This window comes from Lepidochelys kempii, chromosome 2 (assembly GCF_965140265.1).
Source record: "Lepidochelys kempii isolate rLepKem1 chromosome 2, rLepKem1.hap2, whole genome shotgun sequence".
In the NCBI taxonomy this organism is placed as follows: Eukaryota; Metazoa; Chordata; order Testudines; family Cheloniidae; genus Lepidochelys; species Lepidochelys kempii.
Window position 1 is genome coordinate 206888744 of NC_133257.1, and position 19954 is coordinate 206908697.

The 19954-nt window shown below is 42.8% G+C and overlaps 1 protein-coding gene across 2 annotated transcripts in view; it reads left to right on the top strand.

Annotated features, from left to right (window-relative positions):
• The first annotated feature begins 2757 nt into the window (after positions 1–2757).
• Positions 2758–19954, top strand: part of HIBADH (3-hydroxyisobutyrate dehydrogenase) — a 131412-nt gene continuing 114215 nt past the window's right edge. The window contains exons 1-2 of one of the 2 annotated variants that reach the window (XM_073333627.1): positions 2758–2906; positions 18652–18812. In XM_073333627.1, the coding sequence (XP_073189728.1) occupies positions 2825–2906; positions 18652–18812 (243 nt within the window). In that variant the 5' untranslated portion in view covers positions 2758–2824. Of the gene's footprint in view, positions 2907–18651; positions 18813–19119; positions 19312–19954 lie in introns of those variants that run through there. The other variant, XM_073333626.1, reaches the window with a different exon arrangement.

Sequence of the window (19954 nt, forward strand, 5' to 3'; positions counted from 1 at the left end):
AAGCATTTACCTATCCCCACCACATTGCCTTTTAGATTTGGAAGAGAACTGTCACTGAAGCTCTTTCAGTAGTTGCCATGAGGAGTCTGCATGCTATCTAGCGGTATCCCCAACACTGCAGCATTCCAGTCTGTAGTTCCAAATAGGAGGTCTAATTCATATTCATATCTCTTGTGTTAGACCTTCTTTTGGCATTATGCACTAGATTTCAGCAAAGGGAATCCAGAAAGATAAATTTAATGTGTTCCTATCCTTGTACGTGAAAAAGGTATGAGAAGACTTTTGCAACTTTGAAAATAGCTCAGTTTTTAGGGTCCCTCCTCCAGGGAACCCCTTGTTCAAATTATGTAAAGTTTTCTCTACAAACTCTACTCCAGCTATTGACCTGACTTACCAATTTTCAAATTGATCTTTTTAAATTTTATTTTATTGTAGATTTTAGGAAAGATGCAAAATTTGGCTTTAAGTGAAATGTAGCTTCAGTCTTAACTACCTTTCTAGTTATGTAAATTAATCCTTGTACTGAAAAAGGTGATTCCTAGACTATTGTTATTTTAGTAATTCTTAAATTTTAATATCGTATGTAGGTGATATGAAAATTTTGCCTAATTTAGTATGTTAATCTGACAATGCTGCTACTTGAATTAAAATGTGATGTAATCCAAAACCTGCATTCTGGTTGATTTTGCCATGTGATGTATGAAGTACTATATTCATTGTGTTGTAATATGATCTACTCACTTGGCTTCTTACTGTATGATGAACAGTAAGAAAAGCGGAATCTAGTTTATAATATGGGTGGAGGCGAGAGTCCTCCCTTTGAGATTATTATATTGGCATGCTAAGAATTTAAGTCTTAACAAGAACAGTCAGCCTATCAGTTTATTAAGGCTTTAACTTGATTTCCAAATTACTTCTAGTTCCTACACTGTGTAATGTGACCGATGAAGTGGGCCTTCTTGATTTCTACATGGAATCAATGTAAGAATAGATTTTGGATCAGCTGTTTTATACAGTTCATTAGCGGATCTACTAATTCTGCCATATGCTGGATTTCTACTCAATTCATTACATTTTAAACAGTATTATCTACCTTGACTATAACAAGTAGAAAATTACACCTCTCCATGCCCACATGTGGAACACAATATGAACCAAAATTGAAACTCACATTTCACTGGCCTAGATGCACCTTTGACTTCTTTCTATTCTTTCTGAGTACACTCCTCTCAGGTTTTAGCCCTCATCCCTTTACCTGCCCTGGGATGGGATCCCATGAGTCTCCCACTCTTAGACCCAGTCCCTGGGCAATAGTACCCTGTGTACCAATTGAGATTCCTCAGCAGGCCTGACTAGGTTTGGCAACATAAAACTCTTCCCTTCACGCGCTGTGACCAGTTGTGAATACCGCAACAACAGTCTTTTCAAAACAAAATATTTTTTAATCTCAACAGTAAGAACAAAATATAACAGGAGAAAAGAGACTATTTACCTGAACATGGGCAGGATCAGATTTTATATTAATTACAGTTCTATATTACATTTCAGTTATGCATTATATATTATGACAATAGAAATGACCCCACCACCTAAATGGAAAAAATACGTGTGCTATGTTTCAGAGTAACAGCCGTGTTAGTCTGTATTCGCAAAAAGAAAAGGAGTACTTGTGGCACCTTAGAGACTAACCAATTTATTTGAGCATAAGCTTTCCTGAGCTACAGCTCACTTCATTGGATGCATACTGTGGAAACTGCAGAAGACATTATATATACACAGAGACCATGAAACAATACCTCCTCTGTGAGTATATAATGTCTTCTGCAGTTTCCACAGTATGCATCCGATGAAGTGAGCTGTAGCTCACGAAAGCTTATACTCAAATAAATTGGTTAGTCTCGAATGTGTGTTATGTAATATGTAAGATTTTATGTCCAAGAATATTTGAAAAAGTAATTGATGTATGTATAAAAATGCTAGCAGGCTGGTGAACTCTAGGGCTACAGTAGGATGGCATTTTGAGAAGCAGAATAACATTTCAGACGTTTATTATAGACACCAAGAAGATTCTATTGATTGGTTGCGGAGGAAATATACAAGCTAAAAGCTGTCACAGCAACGGAGAGGCAGGCAGAGGGAGAGAAAGGAAACCGGAGTGTGTAACCCTAAAGCACTGTGAACGTTAAGGCCAAGAAGGATAGTGCACTAGTGCGTGTAGTGAAATATACACCGTTTGCGTGGCAGCTGCACAGAGTTGAGGCTACCTGGATAAAGCGGCGACTAGCTGGCTAACCACCCGCTGGAGCGAGGCGGCCGCTCTGCTTGCCCCCCTCGCTAGTTAAAGCCATAAGTGCAGAAGGTAGAGCAGGGAAGCAGAAGCTGGCGGGGATGCCGGGGTGGGAAGAGGCCTTATGGGAATAGGAGGGGATACATTAAGGGTAAGTGAAGGCGGCACAGAGGGAGCAACCCGCAAGAGGTGGGTGGAGGAATCCACGCCTTGTCCCCTGGTGCTACTCCCGCAGCAATTGCCCACGAGCGGGCGCCGCCCAGCAGAACAGCCCAGCCCTTCTCCTTCAATTTCAGAGCGGCGAGGGGAGGCAGGCGGCTCCGCTGTCTATCATGGGGCTGGAGGCGAACCCGGCGGGTCACCGCAGGAGGATGTCCCCTCTCATTGGTGTGCGGCTGCCACGGCCAAGCGGTGGTTGGCTATCCTGGCTGTCACTCGTCTCCTCTCTCTCCTCCCCGTTCACGGTCACAGGCAGAGAGGGGAGGCGGGAGTGGTGTTTAACTGGAGGTCACGCAGAGTGGAGCTGGGGGAAGCGGCATGGCCGCAGTTTTAATGCTCAGAGGCTCCGCCAGGCTGTTATACAAGCCCAGGAAGGTGCACGCTGCCAGCATTGCAATGGGTAAGGAGCCGCCTCTCCCTCTTTGCCTTGGGTTTTTTGGTGGCATTTTAGCAGCGCGAGCTGGGGTTGCAAACTGTTGCCTAGTTGTGTTAAAAGGCCAGGCCTCCTTGTTGAACCAGCCAGAGAAAAGCTTCTGCTTCTGCTGCTTCCTACCCCCCTAGCTAAATTGCCATGTGAGTCACTCCAGTGTCAGCGTCGCTCCAGAACTTCTTATCACGTGAAAACAGGGGAGGTGGGGTGGGTGGTAATTGCAGGCACACAAGAGCTGCGCTCCGGATTTGAGTGCGTTTGAAGGACTCCCCACTCCTGACAAGCTTCTAATTCCTTAGGTGAAACATGCATTGGGTTTTGAAACCCCTGATAAATGTGCCTCATAGCACGAGAGGATTATCACTTGTGTTTTGCACCTTTTACAAGTATTGTGCACTCTATTAAAGCTAGACAGGTTGTAAAATTATATGAGGCTTATATCAATTCTTACTTAATCTTATGAGTTGCTTAGTATAATAAATATTTTAATGTGTTTATTTAAAATAGCATACCTAGAGTTTAAAACAGCCCACAGAAGTTTGTGACGCTCGTGACTTAAAAAGCACGTACCTGTAATCTGTACTCATACTTTGCTTTCTTTGTGATTATATTTTGTTATTTTTGAGCCAAATCTGAATTCAGCAGCACTTTTTTTTATATTCAAGACCCTGGTAGTGCATACATTTGCTTCACTTTACACACACATTAATGGGCAGCAGGTAGTCCAGTTGAATGCAAAGTTAAGCAAGTGTATTTGCAGGATTACGGCCCAAGTTATAACCTTTTCCCTGTCTTCTATCTTTCCTTTTAAAGGGACACTGGTGATTTAAAGATCATACTTTTGTTTGAAATTGTTCTACCTACTGTTGCTACAAGTAACACCTAAGATTACTATAAGTGAAATAAATTGTAGAATCTTTTTCTACAGTCTTTTTAATATGTTTATTTTGTGCATTTGACAGCACTTCATTTATAGTCCATTTTACTGTTTCCCTTGTGTAGCTCAGTCAGTTTCCCCTGTGTTTATTGGGGGTCTCTCACATAGTAACCGAAGAGAAATGTATGTGTGTATTTTTTAAAAAGGGGGAATGTGACTTTAAAACCACAAAATTTGACAGGGGATTCAGCAAAGGTGCACCTGAAACTACTCTATTATTTTAAAAGTGATTTTTCTTAAAGCTTCTAGTGCCTTTTGTTTTCATTGATCTGACAAAATTATAAATGTCTGACTCTTAATTTTATTTTAAAATGAACTTTTAGTGGCATTGTTTTACTTTAATATCTCTCCCACTAACAGAATCCATTAAAGCTTTTCACAGTTCTGAGTCTGACTTTTTAAAAAGTTTTTAGTTGTTCAGGTGGAATACAGACTAATGGATACACTTGGTCATGTGTTAGTGAAGTTAAATGAAATACACAAATGGTACGGAGAATAGGTCTATCGGGTGTCTTTTGCCACAATATTATCAGTAGTAATTGTCACTGTTTCATACGTGTTGTCTATACTATTCATAAAGACGTTTCTATAAAAGCTTTGAAGTAGCATTATGATTTTGTTCACTGGCTTAAACATGACAGCTTGAATGTTGTCATCACATGCAAGAGAGAGGAGATTCAGAATGCAGTTCTCCTGAAGTACCACAAAGTAACTTTAGTTATTTTTTTGAAATATATAATCTTTGAGGGGGAGGGGAGAGAATAAACCATTACTTCAGGTTTTAAGTTTGGCAAATATATATGCTTTATTTTTGCATAGAGACCTGAGAGAGCAATGACTGCAGTCTGAGATGAAATTCTGGCTCTATTGAAGTCAATGGCAAAACTTCCACTGATTTACCTGGAGCCAGGATTTTACTCTAAGGGCATGTCTACACTGCAATGTAAGCTCAGGGTTAGTGGGATTTGAGTCAGCTGGCCTAGGTTAGGGAACCCTGAGCTTGAATGTGGTCTCCTCATCTCAAAAAAAGATATACTGGCATTAGAAAAGCTTTAGAGAAAGGCAACTAAAATGATTAGGGGTTTGGAATGCGTCCCATATGAGGAGAGATTAAAGAGGCTTGGAAAAGAGGAGACTAAAGGGGACTAAATATGATAGAGGTATATAAAATCATGAGTGTTGTGGAGAAAGTGAATAAGGAAAAGTTATTTACTTGTTCCCATAATATAAGAACTAGGGGCCACCAAATGAAATTAATGGGCAGCAGGTTTAAAACAAATAAGAGGAAGTTCTTCTTTACACAGCCCACAGTCAACCTGTGGAACTCCTTGCCTGAGGAGGTTGTGAAGGCTAGAACTGTAACAGGGTTTAAAAGAGAACCTCCATGAATTTATCCAGTTAAGTCCATTAATGGCTGTGAGCCAGGATGGGTAAGGAATGGTGTCCCTACCCTCTGTTTGTCAGAGGGTGGAGATGGATGGCAGGAGAGAGATCACGAGATCATTACCTGTTAGGTTCACTCCCTCTGGGGCACCTGGCATTAGCCACTGTCGGTAGACAGGATACTTGTCTGGATGGATCTTTGGTCTGACCCAGTATGGCTGTTCTTATGTTAACTGTTTTTTAACCCTGTATTAAGACTTTTCTAACCCGTGTTGAACCTCGGGTCTGGTGTCCACACTGCAGCACGCAGACCTAAATCAAACCAACCATATCCCAGAGTCTGTTGCACCCTCCTGAAATGTGGCTACTCTACACTATCACTGTGATGCACTGTGGGGAAAACTTTACTGTCCGCCCTGCATGTTACAGGAAGTTTGAACAGTCTGCCAACACAGCCTGCTGCGCAGTCATTTTGGTCTGTGTGCTCCCAGCTACTGGAGCCAGCAGCATGGAGGATGCACCTTTTTGAAGAACTTCTCTTCCTTGTGTTTTCACTCCTGTGTCAGGAAACTGGCATAGCATTTGTGAGGTACTGGTGGACGTTTCGGTGATGTTTTCTGCTCCACCAAAAGTACCTGTTAGATTTTCCTGATGGAGGAGGAGGTGGAGGCAGAAGAGAAGGAAGAATACCTTGGCATGGCATGGTAGACTTACACTGACAGATGCTGCTCAGTATAACTGGCATAGTCACTGATGCTCTCTACATAGACCAGTGCTTCTGGCGCAGGGCCACAATTACAGACTGGTGGGAACACATCATCATGAAGCTCTAAGATGACCAGCAGTGGGTCCAGAACTTTCTCATGAAGAAAGCTACATTTCTGGAGCTTTGGAGCCGCTTGCTCCTGCCGTTCAATATTAAGAGAGACAACTGAGGTCAGCTTTGCCAGTCCAGAAGTGGGTTGCTATAACTGTCTGGAAGCTGGCTGCCCTGGACTGCTACGGGTTCATTGACAAACAGTAAGCTGTGGGTAAAATGGTGGCAGAGGTATCTGAGGTGACGGGCATTAAAGATATTCCGGAGGAACTGCTGGCTTTAAGAGAATGGGGTTTCCTACTGTGCCGGGACCATTGATAGGACTTGTGCCAACAGTTTGTCCTCCTCAAGGAATACATAAACTGTAAAGGGTATTAGTACATTGTTATGCAGGTCCTCCTGGACCACAGAGGCTTAGGAATATCAACGTGGGCTGTACTGGAAAAGTTCATAATGCCAGTTTTTTGCTGCTTAGGAGTCTACATTCATGGACAGACTGTGACACTATTGTCACCAAATGATATTGACATAAACAGAGTTCCTGTCCCCATCGTTATTCTGGAGAACCCTGAATAACCACTTTTGCCTTGGTTTATGAAAGCATACCCTGATTTGTTTAATAGAATATCAGGGTTGGAAGGGACCTCAGGAGGTCAACTAGTCCAACCCCCTTCTCAAAGCAGGACCAATCCCCAATTTTTGCCCCAGATCCCTAAATGGCCCCCTCAAGGATTGAACTCGCAACCCTGGGTTTAGCAGGCCAATGCTCAAACAACTACCCTGGTAAAAGATGGGTTTAATTACACTTTCAGCACATGTAGAATAGCTGTTGAATGTGCTTTTGGCAAATTAAAATCACGTTGGAGATGTCTACAGACCCATTTGGATACCAGTGTCATCAATGCTGTCTGCATTACAGTAGTTTGCTGTGCTCCTCACAACCTTTGTGAAGCTAGAGGTGAGCCATTTCCCCCTGAATGGACCTATGACAGTGAGGGGCTGCTGGATTGGTACCCTCAGCCAGCAAGTGCAGCTATCAGTGTGGGAGCTGGTTGCACCCAGGCAGCAGAAGTCAGGGATACATTGTGTTCTCATATTATGGACTTACATGGCCCAATGGACGAAAGGGAATAGTACCTGTACGAATGTGCTTTTGGGGGCGGAAAGTGGCTAATTAAATGTTGGGGCAGGGTGTCTAGTGCTTTGGAAGGTGTATGGGTTGATTGCCATCCAATGCAATTATGAATGACATGATTAATGAATTGGGGGCAGCATGGGTTTATGTATAGAATTTATTGAAATGTGAATTGCTGTACCTTGGTAAATAGAGGAATAGTGTTTGCTTATTAATGTATAGTTTATTATCTGAAATCATGATTGTCAAGTGAGGCAATGATAGCAATAAACTTTCTTGAAGACCTAAAAGGCTTTGTTTGTAAACCCATATTAAAACAGTACAAGTGTCACTCAGTGCTGGACAGATCAGCTGCCATTACAACACACCAAAACACATATCAGAAGAACGTTATTCCCTTCCCCTGAAAATAGTGCAAACCCAACCCAACCCCCTGACTGCTATATGCTTCCTGGCCCTGCATTCTTTTCCCCCCTTCTTTTCCTGTTTTCTGCTCGCTTGGCACTGGGACAGGGAGTTGCAGGTATCCACAGAAGAGGGGTTGAAGAAGGAAAGCTGCATAGCCAGCTGCTCATGAGGCCTGAATGCTTGGGCCACCCTGACATAGTTATCCAAGCTACTGCATGCCTGAGGTACAATGCAGGGGAATCAGGCCATTGTGTAGGGAGGCAGCAGGAGCCAGTGCTTTTGCAGCCATGATGAACTTAAGTTGATGAAACAGTTCTCTCTGTTGAGCTCGGTCCTCCCCCTTAGCCGCTGTTCCTGTCACAGGAACTGCTTTGCAAGCGTCTGCTCAATCTCTGAAACCTTGTCCTTCATTCGGATTGCAAGTCTCAGCCTCTCTGCCTGCTTGTCAGGTATGTTGGGCCAGGATTGAGTTCCCAATGAACAGCAGGCAGTAGAGGTTGAGAGGCCCTGAAATAGGACAAGAAGTAGAGGGTTATTGTCTAAAATAGGTCAGTGGAGGATCACAGAATTAATTTTCGTGGAATCTCATGGACGTAAAATGTTACATTTCTCAACTGAACCATCATATATTGTGAAGGAATGCTTCAGTCCATGTACTTTCTCTGGACACAGCCTTGTTAACTTTAGAGACAATAGTAAAGTTAAAATTACAACCTTTTTTCTGCGGGGGGGTGCAGATAGAGAAAGCCTTAGTGCCCTTGCTGCAAATCGTTTCAGGCCTTTCACATTTTGGAGGACATAACAGTTCTTGTGGGGCAAAGGGCGAAGTTATTCCAAGCTGCTGGTGAGAAACCTGCAGTGTATTCAAACGTATAGTGATCAAACAGCACATCTGTGAGTGGAGTGGGCTTAAAGGAGGACCTGTCAAATACACCCTTCTCTCTATTTGACTGTATGGAGTTCCTGCTTAAGAAAACATTTGCAGCTCTGAGCAACCAGGACTGGGTCAGAGTTTCTGAGGGAATTAACAGGATGCTGTATTAGCTCACACATGGTTTACCCTGTTGTTGCTGCATGCAAACATGCAGAACTCTACAGCGTTCCTCCTCTCTGCACTTAGTACAAGTTCTGGGTAAAAATGGACACCTCACTCGGACTTGGGAGAAATGATTTTGTGACCTGAAAACATCATGGAATATCTCTAACTGAAATGGACTAGATTTGGAAATAGAAGACTGTTTTCCAAACACACACACACTGAGTGCACTGTTTCCAGGTGGGGCTCCATAGACAGAGGAGAAATGATTACAGAGTGGCAAATTTCAAGCCCTTACTATTGAAAGGAGAACATGAATGACCGTGGCAAGCACTGGTTACTTTACAATGAAAATGCCCTTTATGCCTCTTTATAAATGTTTGAAATTCCCAGTCACCATTTTGAATTCCATATGGTAGGATGGCAGGGAAGGGGAAATGCCAAGATGCTGTGATACAATCTGCCAGTAGTGAACACGCTGGTAGCTGGGGCTTACTGTAATTTTTGCATTGCTTCTTAGAGCAGAAATCCCTCTTATTATTGTAATTAGCTGTAAATTGAAGTCCTACACTTACTGGCATCTGGGGTGGCTTCTGTCTCTACCAGGTTTGCCGCAGGCTCAGCAGCGGTCTGTTCCTCGGAGGTGGGGGAATCAAATGGCTCTTCCTAATAGGGACCTAGAATTTGCCGTTGATCCTGATCCACAGTCTGCTAGGGACTGATTTCGTAAATAGTCACTTCATGCACCTCACTCAGAGCCTGCTGCTGGCTCCCATCAGTCCCCATGATAGATTCAGGGGCCAGCTGGGCACCATCCCAGTCATCATGAAGCACAGTTGGTTCGGTGCCCAGCACGCAGGCGCTCCATGTCCAGCACCGAGTGAAACTCCTCATAAAATGGGCATGTTGTTGGAGAGTTGCCAGAGGTGTGGTTCTTGTCCCTGGTCTTCCAGTACTTGCTCTTCAGCGTCTTAATATGCTCCCTAAACTGATCACCTATCCTGAAAATCTGCAAAGCTGCCAGCTTTTTAACTGTCTTCTGGTATGCCTGGTCATTCATGGTGCCTGTGCTGACCAGTTTCTCTGGCCTTGCACCAGAGATTCACCAAAATTTGGCTGTGCTCCCATAACCATAAAGCAGCATGCTTTGCAAAAGACTTGCTCTGCTCAGCCTCCATTGCCAGGAGGCTTGCCAATCAGCTTGCAGCTCGGAGATCAGAGAATGGGTTAATGCTGATGGGAGCAACTGCCATACTTCAAGGAGTGGGGGTGGCTTCCATTTTCAACAGAGTCCATTACAGATTGTTGGGATAGAAAGGACTAAAGAAGTTGGCCCGTGAAACTGTGGAATACATCTGGCAGACTCCCAGGACACGAGTCAAGCGGGGCTGCGCCTACGCTGCAAAACAGTAGGGCTTGGACCCTGGGTCTGAACCCTGGGTTGGTGCAATAGCAGTGTGGATACAAGGTGGGGTTAACCTTGAACCCAAGCTTAAGCACAGTCTTATAGTGCAGTGTAGATATATCCTAGGTGCTTAAGTTGATTCTGCTGCAAACACTTATATGTGATTATCATAAAGTCCCATTGACTGTGAGAAGTGTTTGCAGGATTGGGTGCCTTAAATGGAATTTACAGTTGCCTATTAAAGGCAGTGCCAGTCATTCGTATGTTCTCTTCTCTTCTTCCCTGTCTTTCTACGCACACATTAGTTTTGTCATCCTCCCTTGTTAATTCTGATTAGTCTAAGGGTTTGCCTGGTTTTAGAGAGATCAGTTGATTGTAATGTCCATAGTGTCATGACTGGTTCAGTCAGCTGTGACAGTTCTCAGATCTGTCAGCTGCCTCACCCAGTGAAGCTCCTTAGCACACTTGCTGTGAGTTCCCTAGTGGCTTGTTTGAACTGCTGCTTGCAGCTGGCAAACCACAGCTGGATTGCTGACTTTGTACATTTGTACTGGAGGCATAAATTTAGCTGAGAGAGAAACATGTAGGGAGAGTATTTTGGTTGTGGACATGTCTGTATGAGGGTATCAGATGGCCAAGATATGCAGTTTCATCTGGTAATTTCCAGCTGGATGGATGGAAGGGGAGGGGCGAGAGAGACCGAGATTAAAATATGTGGGGTCATGATGGGGGAAACCCTTTCTGGGAGGCACTTCTCGGGTGGGACTGCTGGTTGCTGAAGCAGGTATATTGGGATAGTGGAGAGGCTTTGCTAGCAAACTAAGAAGTTTTGCCAACTGAGGGAGTGCTGTTCTTTTTATCAAAGATAACAGCCCTCTCCCCATCCCCACTGAATCTGTGTTAGGCAGCCCTGTTGTGGACACAAACGAACCTTATATCAATTCAGGGTTGGTAACGTGGACCTACTCAATTAGTTGGTGCTTCTGTTGATGCTGTACAGTTGACTGAAGCACCACTAACTTTTAGTGTTCTACTGCAGATTAGCTCCATTAGCCTAATGGTAAGTGGTATCAAAAGAGAACAAACCCAATATAGTACTTTAATCACAGGGTCAAATGTGAATTGTAACATTACGTGCATGTTTGGAAAAAAATATTTAGTAGTTACATTTTTATCTTTAACGTACAAACATTGTTTATGAATCCTCACAACAGCCCAGTGTCTGTAAAATAATACTTACCTCATGAGGAAATTAAGGCAAGGGGGCATCTACACTGGAAGTATCTTACCCATTGATTGCCTGTTAATGTTAATCAAGAAACAGGCATTCAGAGATTCACTCAGTTTTATAGAATTCTTCAACAAAATTGTGAGATCAGAGAGTATTTTAGTAGTCGTAGACTCAAAAGAGAAACATTTAAATTTATAAAAAGAAAAGGAGTACTAGTGGCACCTTAGAGACTAACCAATTTATCTGAGCATAAGCTTTTGTGAGCTACAACTCAATAGTCTTGAAATCCTTCCATTCTAAGGCCATGATCCTGCAACTGGATCAGTACAGGTAGGTCCTCCAAGTAAATAGGAGAAAGGGTCTGCCTGCACAGATTTGATTGCAGGATCAGAGTTTTTGTTTTTGAGTAAAATGAAGGGAAGGCCTAGCCAAGAGTTTCTTCATGACAACAGAGCAATTGGAAGTATTTCAGCTATTGAGCCTGAAGACATTGTAACCAAGCCAAGTTAACTTCTGCTGTATGTATACACAATTCCACCAGAATTAAGAGTTGTACCTATGCTTATGCCAGCAGTGAATTTCAGACCCATATGCTTAACCAATGTTTGTGGTTCTGTTCCTGATAAGTGAAGGGTAATTTAACTTTGTTAGGAGCTGGGTAAAAAATTTGTACAAATAGTTTATTTGCCAAAATGTGCAGTTTGATCAACTGAAAATTATTCACAAACTTGTCAAATAGTTTAGGGCCAAACTTCTTTTATTGAGGACTCGGAGGAGGAGGAAGTGGCCTCCCTTAAAACCTTAGCTCAGTGATTAGAGCACTCCTCTGGGCTGTGGGAGGCCTTTCAGTTCCTCCCTTTGCCTGATGTAGAGAAGGGATTTGAACTTGAGTTTCCTACATTACAGGAGAGTGCCCTAGCCACTAAGCTGTGGGATATTCTGGGGACAGGTCTTCCTCAATTTCTCCTATTGAAGCTGTTCCATTTTCTATGACTATCTGGTCATTAGAGCAGGAACTTGAATTTGACTCTCCCATGTACTAGGTGAGTATCCTAACCACCAGGGTATAGATCCTTTCTCTCTCTGTCTAGCTCGGGGCAGATCTACACTACTGCTTATGTCAATATAACATACGTTGCTCTGGAGTGAAAAAACCACCACCCTGAGCCACACAAATTACAGCGACCGAAGCACTGTCCACACCAGAGCTATGTCGGCGGGAAATGTTCTCCTGACAACATAGCTTCCGCCTCTCACGGAGGTGTAGTAGTTATGGTGACGGGAGAGCTCTCTTACATCAGCATGGAAGGTCTTCACCAGATGCACTACAGTGGCATAGCTGCGCCATTGTAGCACTTCTAGTGCAGACTATTTCTCAATAACTATTAATTGTCATTTATATAGTAATAGGGACAAAGAGAGAGTGTGTGGTTCTATAGCATGATTGTCATGGCACTCACCGAGTTCAAGTCCCTGCTTGCTATTTATTTATTAAAAACTAGAACAGTTTTTAACAGGGAAGGTTGAGAGAGATCTGCTCCAGAATATCCCAGAGCTCAGTGGTTAGGACTCTCTTCTCCAATATGGTGGACCCAAGTTCAAATCCTGGCTCTACACCCAGCGGAGGGAGGAAAGGAACCTGGACCTTTCAGGTGACTGCTCTAACCCCTGGGATGATGGTTATAAGAAGTCTGCTGCCACCAGCCAAAAAATTCAGAAGGATTCATTTGACCTGAAATTGATTGAAAAACATTTTGCTGAAATTTTTCAGTTTTTTTGGCTTCAGTTCAACTCAAACCACATTTTTTTCCCCAGTTTTTCAGAACTGCCAGGGAACAGAAAAATCAATTATCAGCCCATCTCTAAAGTTAGATGATTTGAATATTTTAAATCTGACGTATTTATTGTGCCTCTTCTGTCTAGAATATGGATATGGGAAGTGGATCTTGCTACAATGATGCTTCCCTCCAAACCACGTCCAATCAGCAATCCTCTATCTCAAGAGACCACTTTTAAAGTAAATCAAAGTTTTAAATACCTTTAGTTGAAAACGGCCTCTACTAAGCAACTTTGGCAGTTTATTTTAATAGGTTTTCCTGGATTGAAATACAGGGGAAATTGGATATTTTCAAAGTTGTAAGTGAAGTTGTATTATTCTTAATGTGGCTAATTCAATATTGGTTTAACTACTGGTGTAATAACCCAAAATTCTATAAGAAATAAAAACTATGATGTAACTTACCTTATAACTTGGAAAATATCCAGTTTTCCATGCATTAAAATGTGTTCCAATTAGTATAATCAGACTGTCTGTTTTTGTTATTTATATCGCCATAGCACCTAGAAGCCCTAGTCAGGAACCAGGACTCCATCGTGCTAGGGGCTGTACAGACACAGAACAAAAATGGTCCCTGCCCCTAAGAGCCTACAATCTAAATATAGGACAAGAGACAATAAATGGATGTAGACAAATAGTAGAGTATTAGTAAATAATGAGACAGTATCAGTCAATATGATAGGCAGAGGTCTCAGCACACCAGCAGATTAACCATTGTCAAGTTTTAGGTTGGTTTTTTTCTTTGGGGTTTTTTTTAGGCATCACAGCAAAGGAGAGTTTTAATGAGGTTTTAGAGGGAAAATAATGAAGTAATTTTACAAATGTTTATGAAGAGCTCCTCCCTAGTGCATGGAGCAGCATAGGAGAAAGCACTCAAAGGTGGTTGTTTGAAAATTTAACAAATGGGCGATTGGAGGCAGAAGTAGACTTCTCGATAGTGAATGAGATGGTAGCTATAGTGGGGATGGGTTGTGAAGGGCCTTGAAAGTGAAGATAAATACCTTAACGTTTGATGCAATGGAGAAAGGGGTGCCAGTGGAAGGATGCAAAGAGAGGAGTAACATGTTCAAAATGATGGGCTAGGAAAATGATCTTTGCAGCAGCATTCTGAATGGATATGAGTAGGGCAAGACTGCATTTGTCAAAGCCAGAGAGAAGGGTGCTGTTGTAACTGAGATGATGCCTGGATGAGAGCACTACCTCTGTGGATTGATGGGATAGGCCATATCTTAGATCTGTTATGCAGAAAGAATCTGCAAGGTTTAGATAAAGCCTGGATAAAGGACCCAGAAAGATGTCAGAGTCAAAGATAACTTCCAGGTTACAGGCCTGAGTGACAGGCAGGTTGGTGTTGCCTACAGTGATTGAGAAATAATCTAGTGGGTGCAGGAGGACAAGGTTTGTTTTAGCTGTATTGAGCTTGAGCTGATGGCAAGACATCCATGAGGAGATGTCAGGCTGAGATTGTAGTTTGGCGAGAAAGATCTGTGAGTAATCAGTAAGGCTACAATTTAGTCACGGAGGTCATAGAAATCACGGAATCCGTGACTTCCAGTGACCTCCATGCATTCAGCCTGTGGTGGTTGGGAGCTGCAGGATCCCCCCACTGCCCATGTGGGCAGGGAGCTGTGGGGTACCCCGACTGCCTCTGGCGGCCCCTGCAGCTCCTGGCTGCTGTGGGTGGTGGGGTACCTCACAGCTCTCAGCTGCTGCAAACAGAAGGGGAACCCCCGAGCTCCCAGATGCCATGGGCAGTGGGGAAACCCCCGAGCTCCTGGCCTCCGCAAGCAGTAGGAAACCCCCTGCAGCTCCTGGCTGTGGCTGGGAGAACCCCCAAGCTCCTGGCCACTGTGGGCCCCCAGAGCTGCTGGCAGCAGGGGTACTGCACAGTCCCCAGCTGCTGAAGGCAGCTCCTAGCCCCTGTGCACTGCCCTGCTTCAGGTCGGTGTGGGAACCCACAGATCTCCACTTTGTCACAGATATTTTTAATAAAAGTCATGGACAGATCACGGCTTCTGTGAATTTTCTTTTTTGCCTGTGACCTGTCTGTGTCTTTTACTAAAAACATCCATGACAAAATCTTAGCCTTAGTCATCAGCATAGAGACTGTACTTGAATTTGTGTTTGTGGATGAGATTACCCAGAGATAATGTATAGATGGAAAAGGGATGGTGACTAAGGATAGTGCCCTGTGAAATCCCCACAGGAAGTTGCAGGAGGGGGTGTATGAGAGGAGCAATTAGAAAGAAAGGAGGAGAACCAGGAGAGGTCAGAATCAGAGTCCAAGAGAGGACTAGATTTCAAGAAGAGTATGGTCAGGGGTGTATGTTCAGTTGTTTTTTATGTTTGGCATGTTTTATAGTGATTTGCTCTTTGCATACTTGGACATATAGATATTAGAACATGTTTATAAATTACAGTGTAGTCTTTTTAAAAAACAAAAACAAAAACTGGCAATATTTATCCAGCCAGATCATTGTTGTTGGCATTTGTGGAAACCAGGGCTTAACAGGAGTCCTCTTGATACACCTGACTTATTAAATATGACGCTAACAAAATAGTGGTGTAAATGAGAGCCTGACTGTTGTTAGCTAAGAAGGCACTTTAAAGTCAGAAAAAACCTTTAAAATAATGAATGAAGTGTTTTCTGAACTAAGAAAGATTCTTCTTTAAGCAATGCGACATCTGAAAGGCTAAGCATAGGATATGCAATTTTTCTTTTGAATTTGGATAGTTTAATTTATTATCCTCATAGTCTGTTTGGTCTTCTCTTGTTTTAATGTTTAATCTGAATGAGATTTTCTCTTCCTTTCAAGGAAAAATTGTCTTTTTTGTAACCGGCAGTAAGACCTAAAAACTGGCATCTGCCCTAGCATTGAGCTAGGATTATTTTAGTTTAGAATGATTAGAAAGGAATTATTATACATTGGTATTTATGGGAATTATGCATTGCCTGACATTATATACCCATACACAGTAGCTTGTGCTAAAAATGGCTGAAAACTACATTATTTTCCATGTATCCATAAACCGCCATAGCACACTGTATTAGTATATTGTACATCATGTTATATTTTTGTCTTATTTTTTTGTACTTCTTTGAAAGTTGCTCCTGCAGTGAAGACTGTAGCATTTTATAAGTAATCTTTATGCCATTGTTCAAGGGACTGACAATGTGTCATGGAGACTCTCTTTCAGTGGTTTACATTTGGCCACAGACGGTAGTGACCAGTCACCATCTGATAGTGGTTTGGCAACCTATGTGAAATGAATTGGTGGTTTTCACAGATCCACAAAGTCAGGTCTATGCCCTAGCCCATAACCAGTCTCATGGGCGTGACCTCTTTAGTGTGCCAAGCCCTAGTGGTTCACACAGTTCTGAAGGGGCAGGCCCGTGGCCTCCAAGACTGGACCTTCCTGCTGTGAATTCAGCCAAGCTACACACCCGCAGGAGGCTTGTACTGTACCTGTTCATGGCGCAATGCTCTCAGTGAGTATTTGCAGCTACAGTAGGTAGCCTTTTCAAAACAAGGTAATATATTAGTCACCTGGCCTACAGAATCTGAAAGTCCTTAGGTTAGCAAAGAGAGGCAAAGGTAAAACACGGATATCCTGTTGCATATGATGTATGCAACATCCTGGCCAAGCCAGTGCAGTCAGCCAGCCAAGCTGGAATCCATTTCTGGCTCCAGCTCTCCCCCTTTGTCCTTAGTCCCTCAGTGAGAGCCCTCTGTGTCTCCGAGAGGCAGCCTTTATTTCAGCCACCTGACACCTTTCCCCTTTGTTGTATGCAGTGGTGTTGTAGCCATGTCAGTCCCAGGATATTAGAAAGACAAGGTGGGTGAGGCAATTTCTTTTATTGGACCAACTTCTATTGGTGAGAGAGACAAGCTTTTGAGCTACACAGAGCTCTTCCTCAGGCCTGGGACAGGTACTCCATGAGATAAATCTTTCCTTAACCTTCTCTTCTGGTCTTCAAACAACCCCCCATCCTCTCCAACCTAATCATCAGAAGCAAGCTCCCCACAGACCAGGAAATGCCAACTCTGAGTAGCACCAGGCCCTGCCACAACAACAGTTGCAAAACCGGCAGACATGTCTACACTGCTGCCTTGATCAACATCCCCAACAAAACACCTTTCAAAATCCATGGGTCTTGCATATTACTATCACGACGTGTGGTGTAACTCATCGAGTGCACTAAATGCCCCAATAACAACTATGTGGGAGAAACCAGACAATCAATATGCTCGTAAATGAATTAACGCAGGAAAATGACAAGACAAAATGCCACATCACCTGTGGGTGAACACTTTTTTCAAAAAGTAATCCCTCTTTATCTGATCTATCAGTCTTCATCTTCAAAGGAAATCTGCACAACGCTTTCAAAAGACAAGCATGGGAGTTTAAAATCATAACTTTGTTAGATGCTATGTACCATTGTCTTAATAAAGACATTGGATTTATGATTTTATTACAGCAATCTGTAATCCACTAACTCCCCATTTTTTCCCATGACTACAGGGGTGTTAACAGGCCATGTCACCTTGAACAGTTCCTTAGCTTAAGTAGTTGTCATACATTCTATGACCTTGTACGCCTCTACCCCAATATAACGCGGTCCTTGGAAGCCAAAAAATCTTACCGTGTTATAGGTGAGACCACATAATACCGGGGTAGGGAGAGGAACCGCTCCCCGCCCCAGCTCCCCTCTGCTCTGCCTCTGCCTTCTCCCCTGATCGCCCCGCCACTGCTCCGCCTCTCCCTCCCTCCCTCCCTCCCTCACAGTCTTGCCGTGCCAATCAGCTGTTTGGCGCGGGAAGCCTGGGAGGGAGGGAAAAGCAGAGTGGTGGTGGTGCGCTCAGGGAGGAGGCGGAGCAGAGGTGAGCTGGGGAGGGGGGGGCCGCAGCAAGTTGTGGGGGGGGCAGGCGCAGAGGTACCACTTGCGGTAACACAAATTTGGATATAACGAGGTAAAGCACTCCTCCTTCCCGGCACGCTGCTTTACCACGTTATATCTGAATTTGCGTTATATCGGACCGCATTATATTTAGCTGTGACACTCAGTACCTTTCCCAGACCTGAGGAAGAGATCTGTGTAGCATGAAAGCTTGTCTCACTCACCAACAGAAGTTCATCCAGTAAAAGATATTACCTCACCAACCTTATCTGTTCTGTGGCTAAATGGGATTTCTGTCTTCAGGGTTATTGGTTAGGTATCATTCATTAATATTCAATTTAAGAAATCCAATATTTAAAATGGAGAAATGTTTTTAAAATGTGAAATTGCTTTATCTCGGACTGAGATTATATTGGTAAAAAGTAATGGGACACTGTTTACATTTTATATGAATAGGATTTAAATCTGTCCACTTGAAACTTAAATATAACTGGGTTTGAAGTTACTTCCCTGCCCCCCCCGGACCCCCCATGTTTCAAAGAAGCCAGTTAAATTGCTCAGTAGATTTTATTCTTATATTTTAAGGTATATTTCTCCAAAATATTAATTTATTGTATTGAAATCAGTGTGTTCTAGGGCAATGGCCTCCAAAACCCCAGTTGGATTCATTGGGCTGGGTAACATGGGAAATCCAATGGCAAAAAACCTGGTAAAACACGGATATCCTGTTGTTGCATATGATGTATTCCCAGAAGCTGGCAAAGAATTTCAAGACTCGGGAGCCCAGGTATAGTAACCCACTTTCTTTATTTTAATGTTAACTGTGCATTTGTTAAAATGACTTTCCTTCTTAGACATTCTGACTCTGGTACACATCACTAAGCATAATTTAAAACAACAAATTACTGATGTGATTATTTATTTTGATGGGAGGGTTGTAGTGGGAGAAAAAGAAAAAGGAGGGAAGGAAAGTAAATGATGGATATGTGTTGCTAATTATAAAGCTAGTTAGCTGTTCTTCCCCCCTCTCCCCACCTCACATGTGTGCATCTTGTGATAGCTTGGCCCTGTTGCAGTCAATGGCAACACTCTCATTGCTTTTTAATGGGCCCTGGATCCTAGCCACTATCTTGCATGATTGTATGGTCCATGCTTCAGAGCAAGAGTCTGTGATTTTTTTTTTTTTTTTTTTTAAGTTTAGATGCTACAGGGCTCTTGGCACTTGCCCATTATTTGTAGGAGGACTAATGAGCACAAAAGGGCTAAAGACAAAAAATGTTGCTAGGGTAAGTGGAAACCAGAACAAAAATAATATTGTGGCTACTCGGCATGTGATATGATGAACAGTGGGTGGGGGGGAGAAATATTCAGCAGTTGTAAGGGAAGTGTGAGTAGGTACAAGGAATACCGTTCTAACTAAGATCTTTAATTGTTAGAGCTGATTGTATTCTTAAATAGTGAAAATGTTACTGTTACAATCAAGGTGTTCTGCAGGGCAGAAAACCACTAGTAATTGGACATCTAATTCCATCTGGTTTTGAATAATGATTTGATGCTGTAAGTGGATCAGTAACCTTTACAGCCTATTTCTTGGCTTTAATTATTTTGTTTTGTGTTAGCACAGAGGAGCCCCATGCATGGAATAGGGCACTATCATGCTAGGCACTATACAAACACACAACCAAAAAAAGACTGAAAAGTTGATTGAACAAAGGATATCAGGAATACAGTGGGACTTGTCAAGGCTCACCATTCATACAATTCATTGTTGCCTTAGTAATAGAATCCTTGGCATCAGCTACAAGACTTAACTTGAGATATTAAGTGACTTTAAAGGTGAGCAGAAATACTTTTAAAAGTAAGTAAAGCCAAAAGCCTGTTTATGCTCCTGAACACAATATTTAGTCTCGAATACAAATAACACACTTA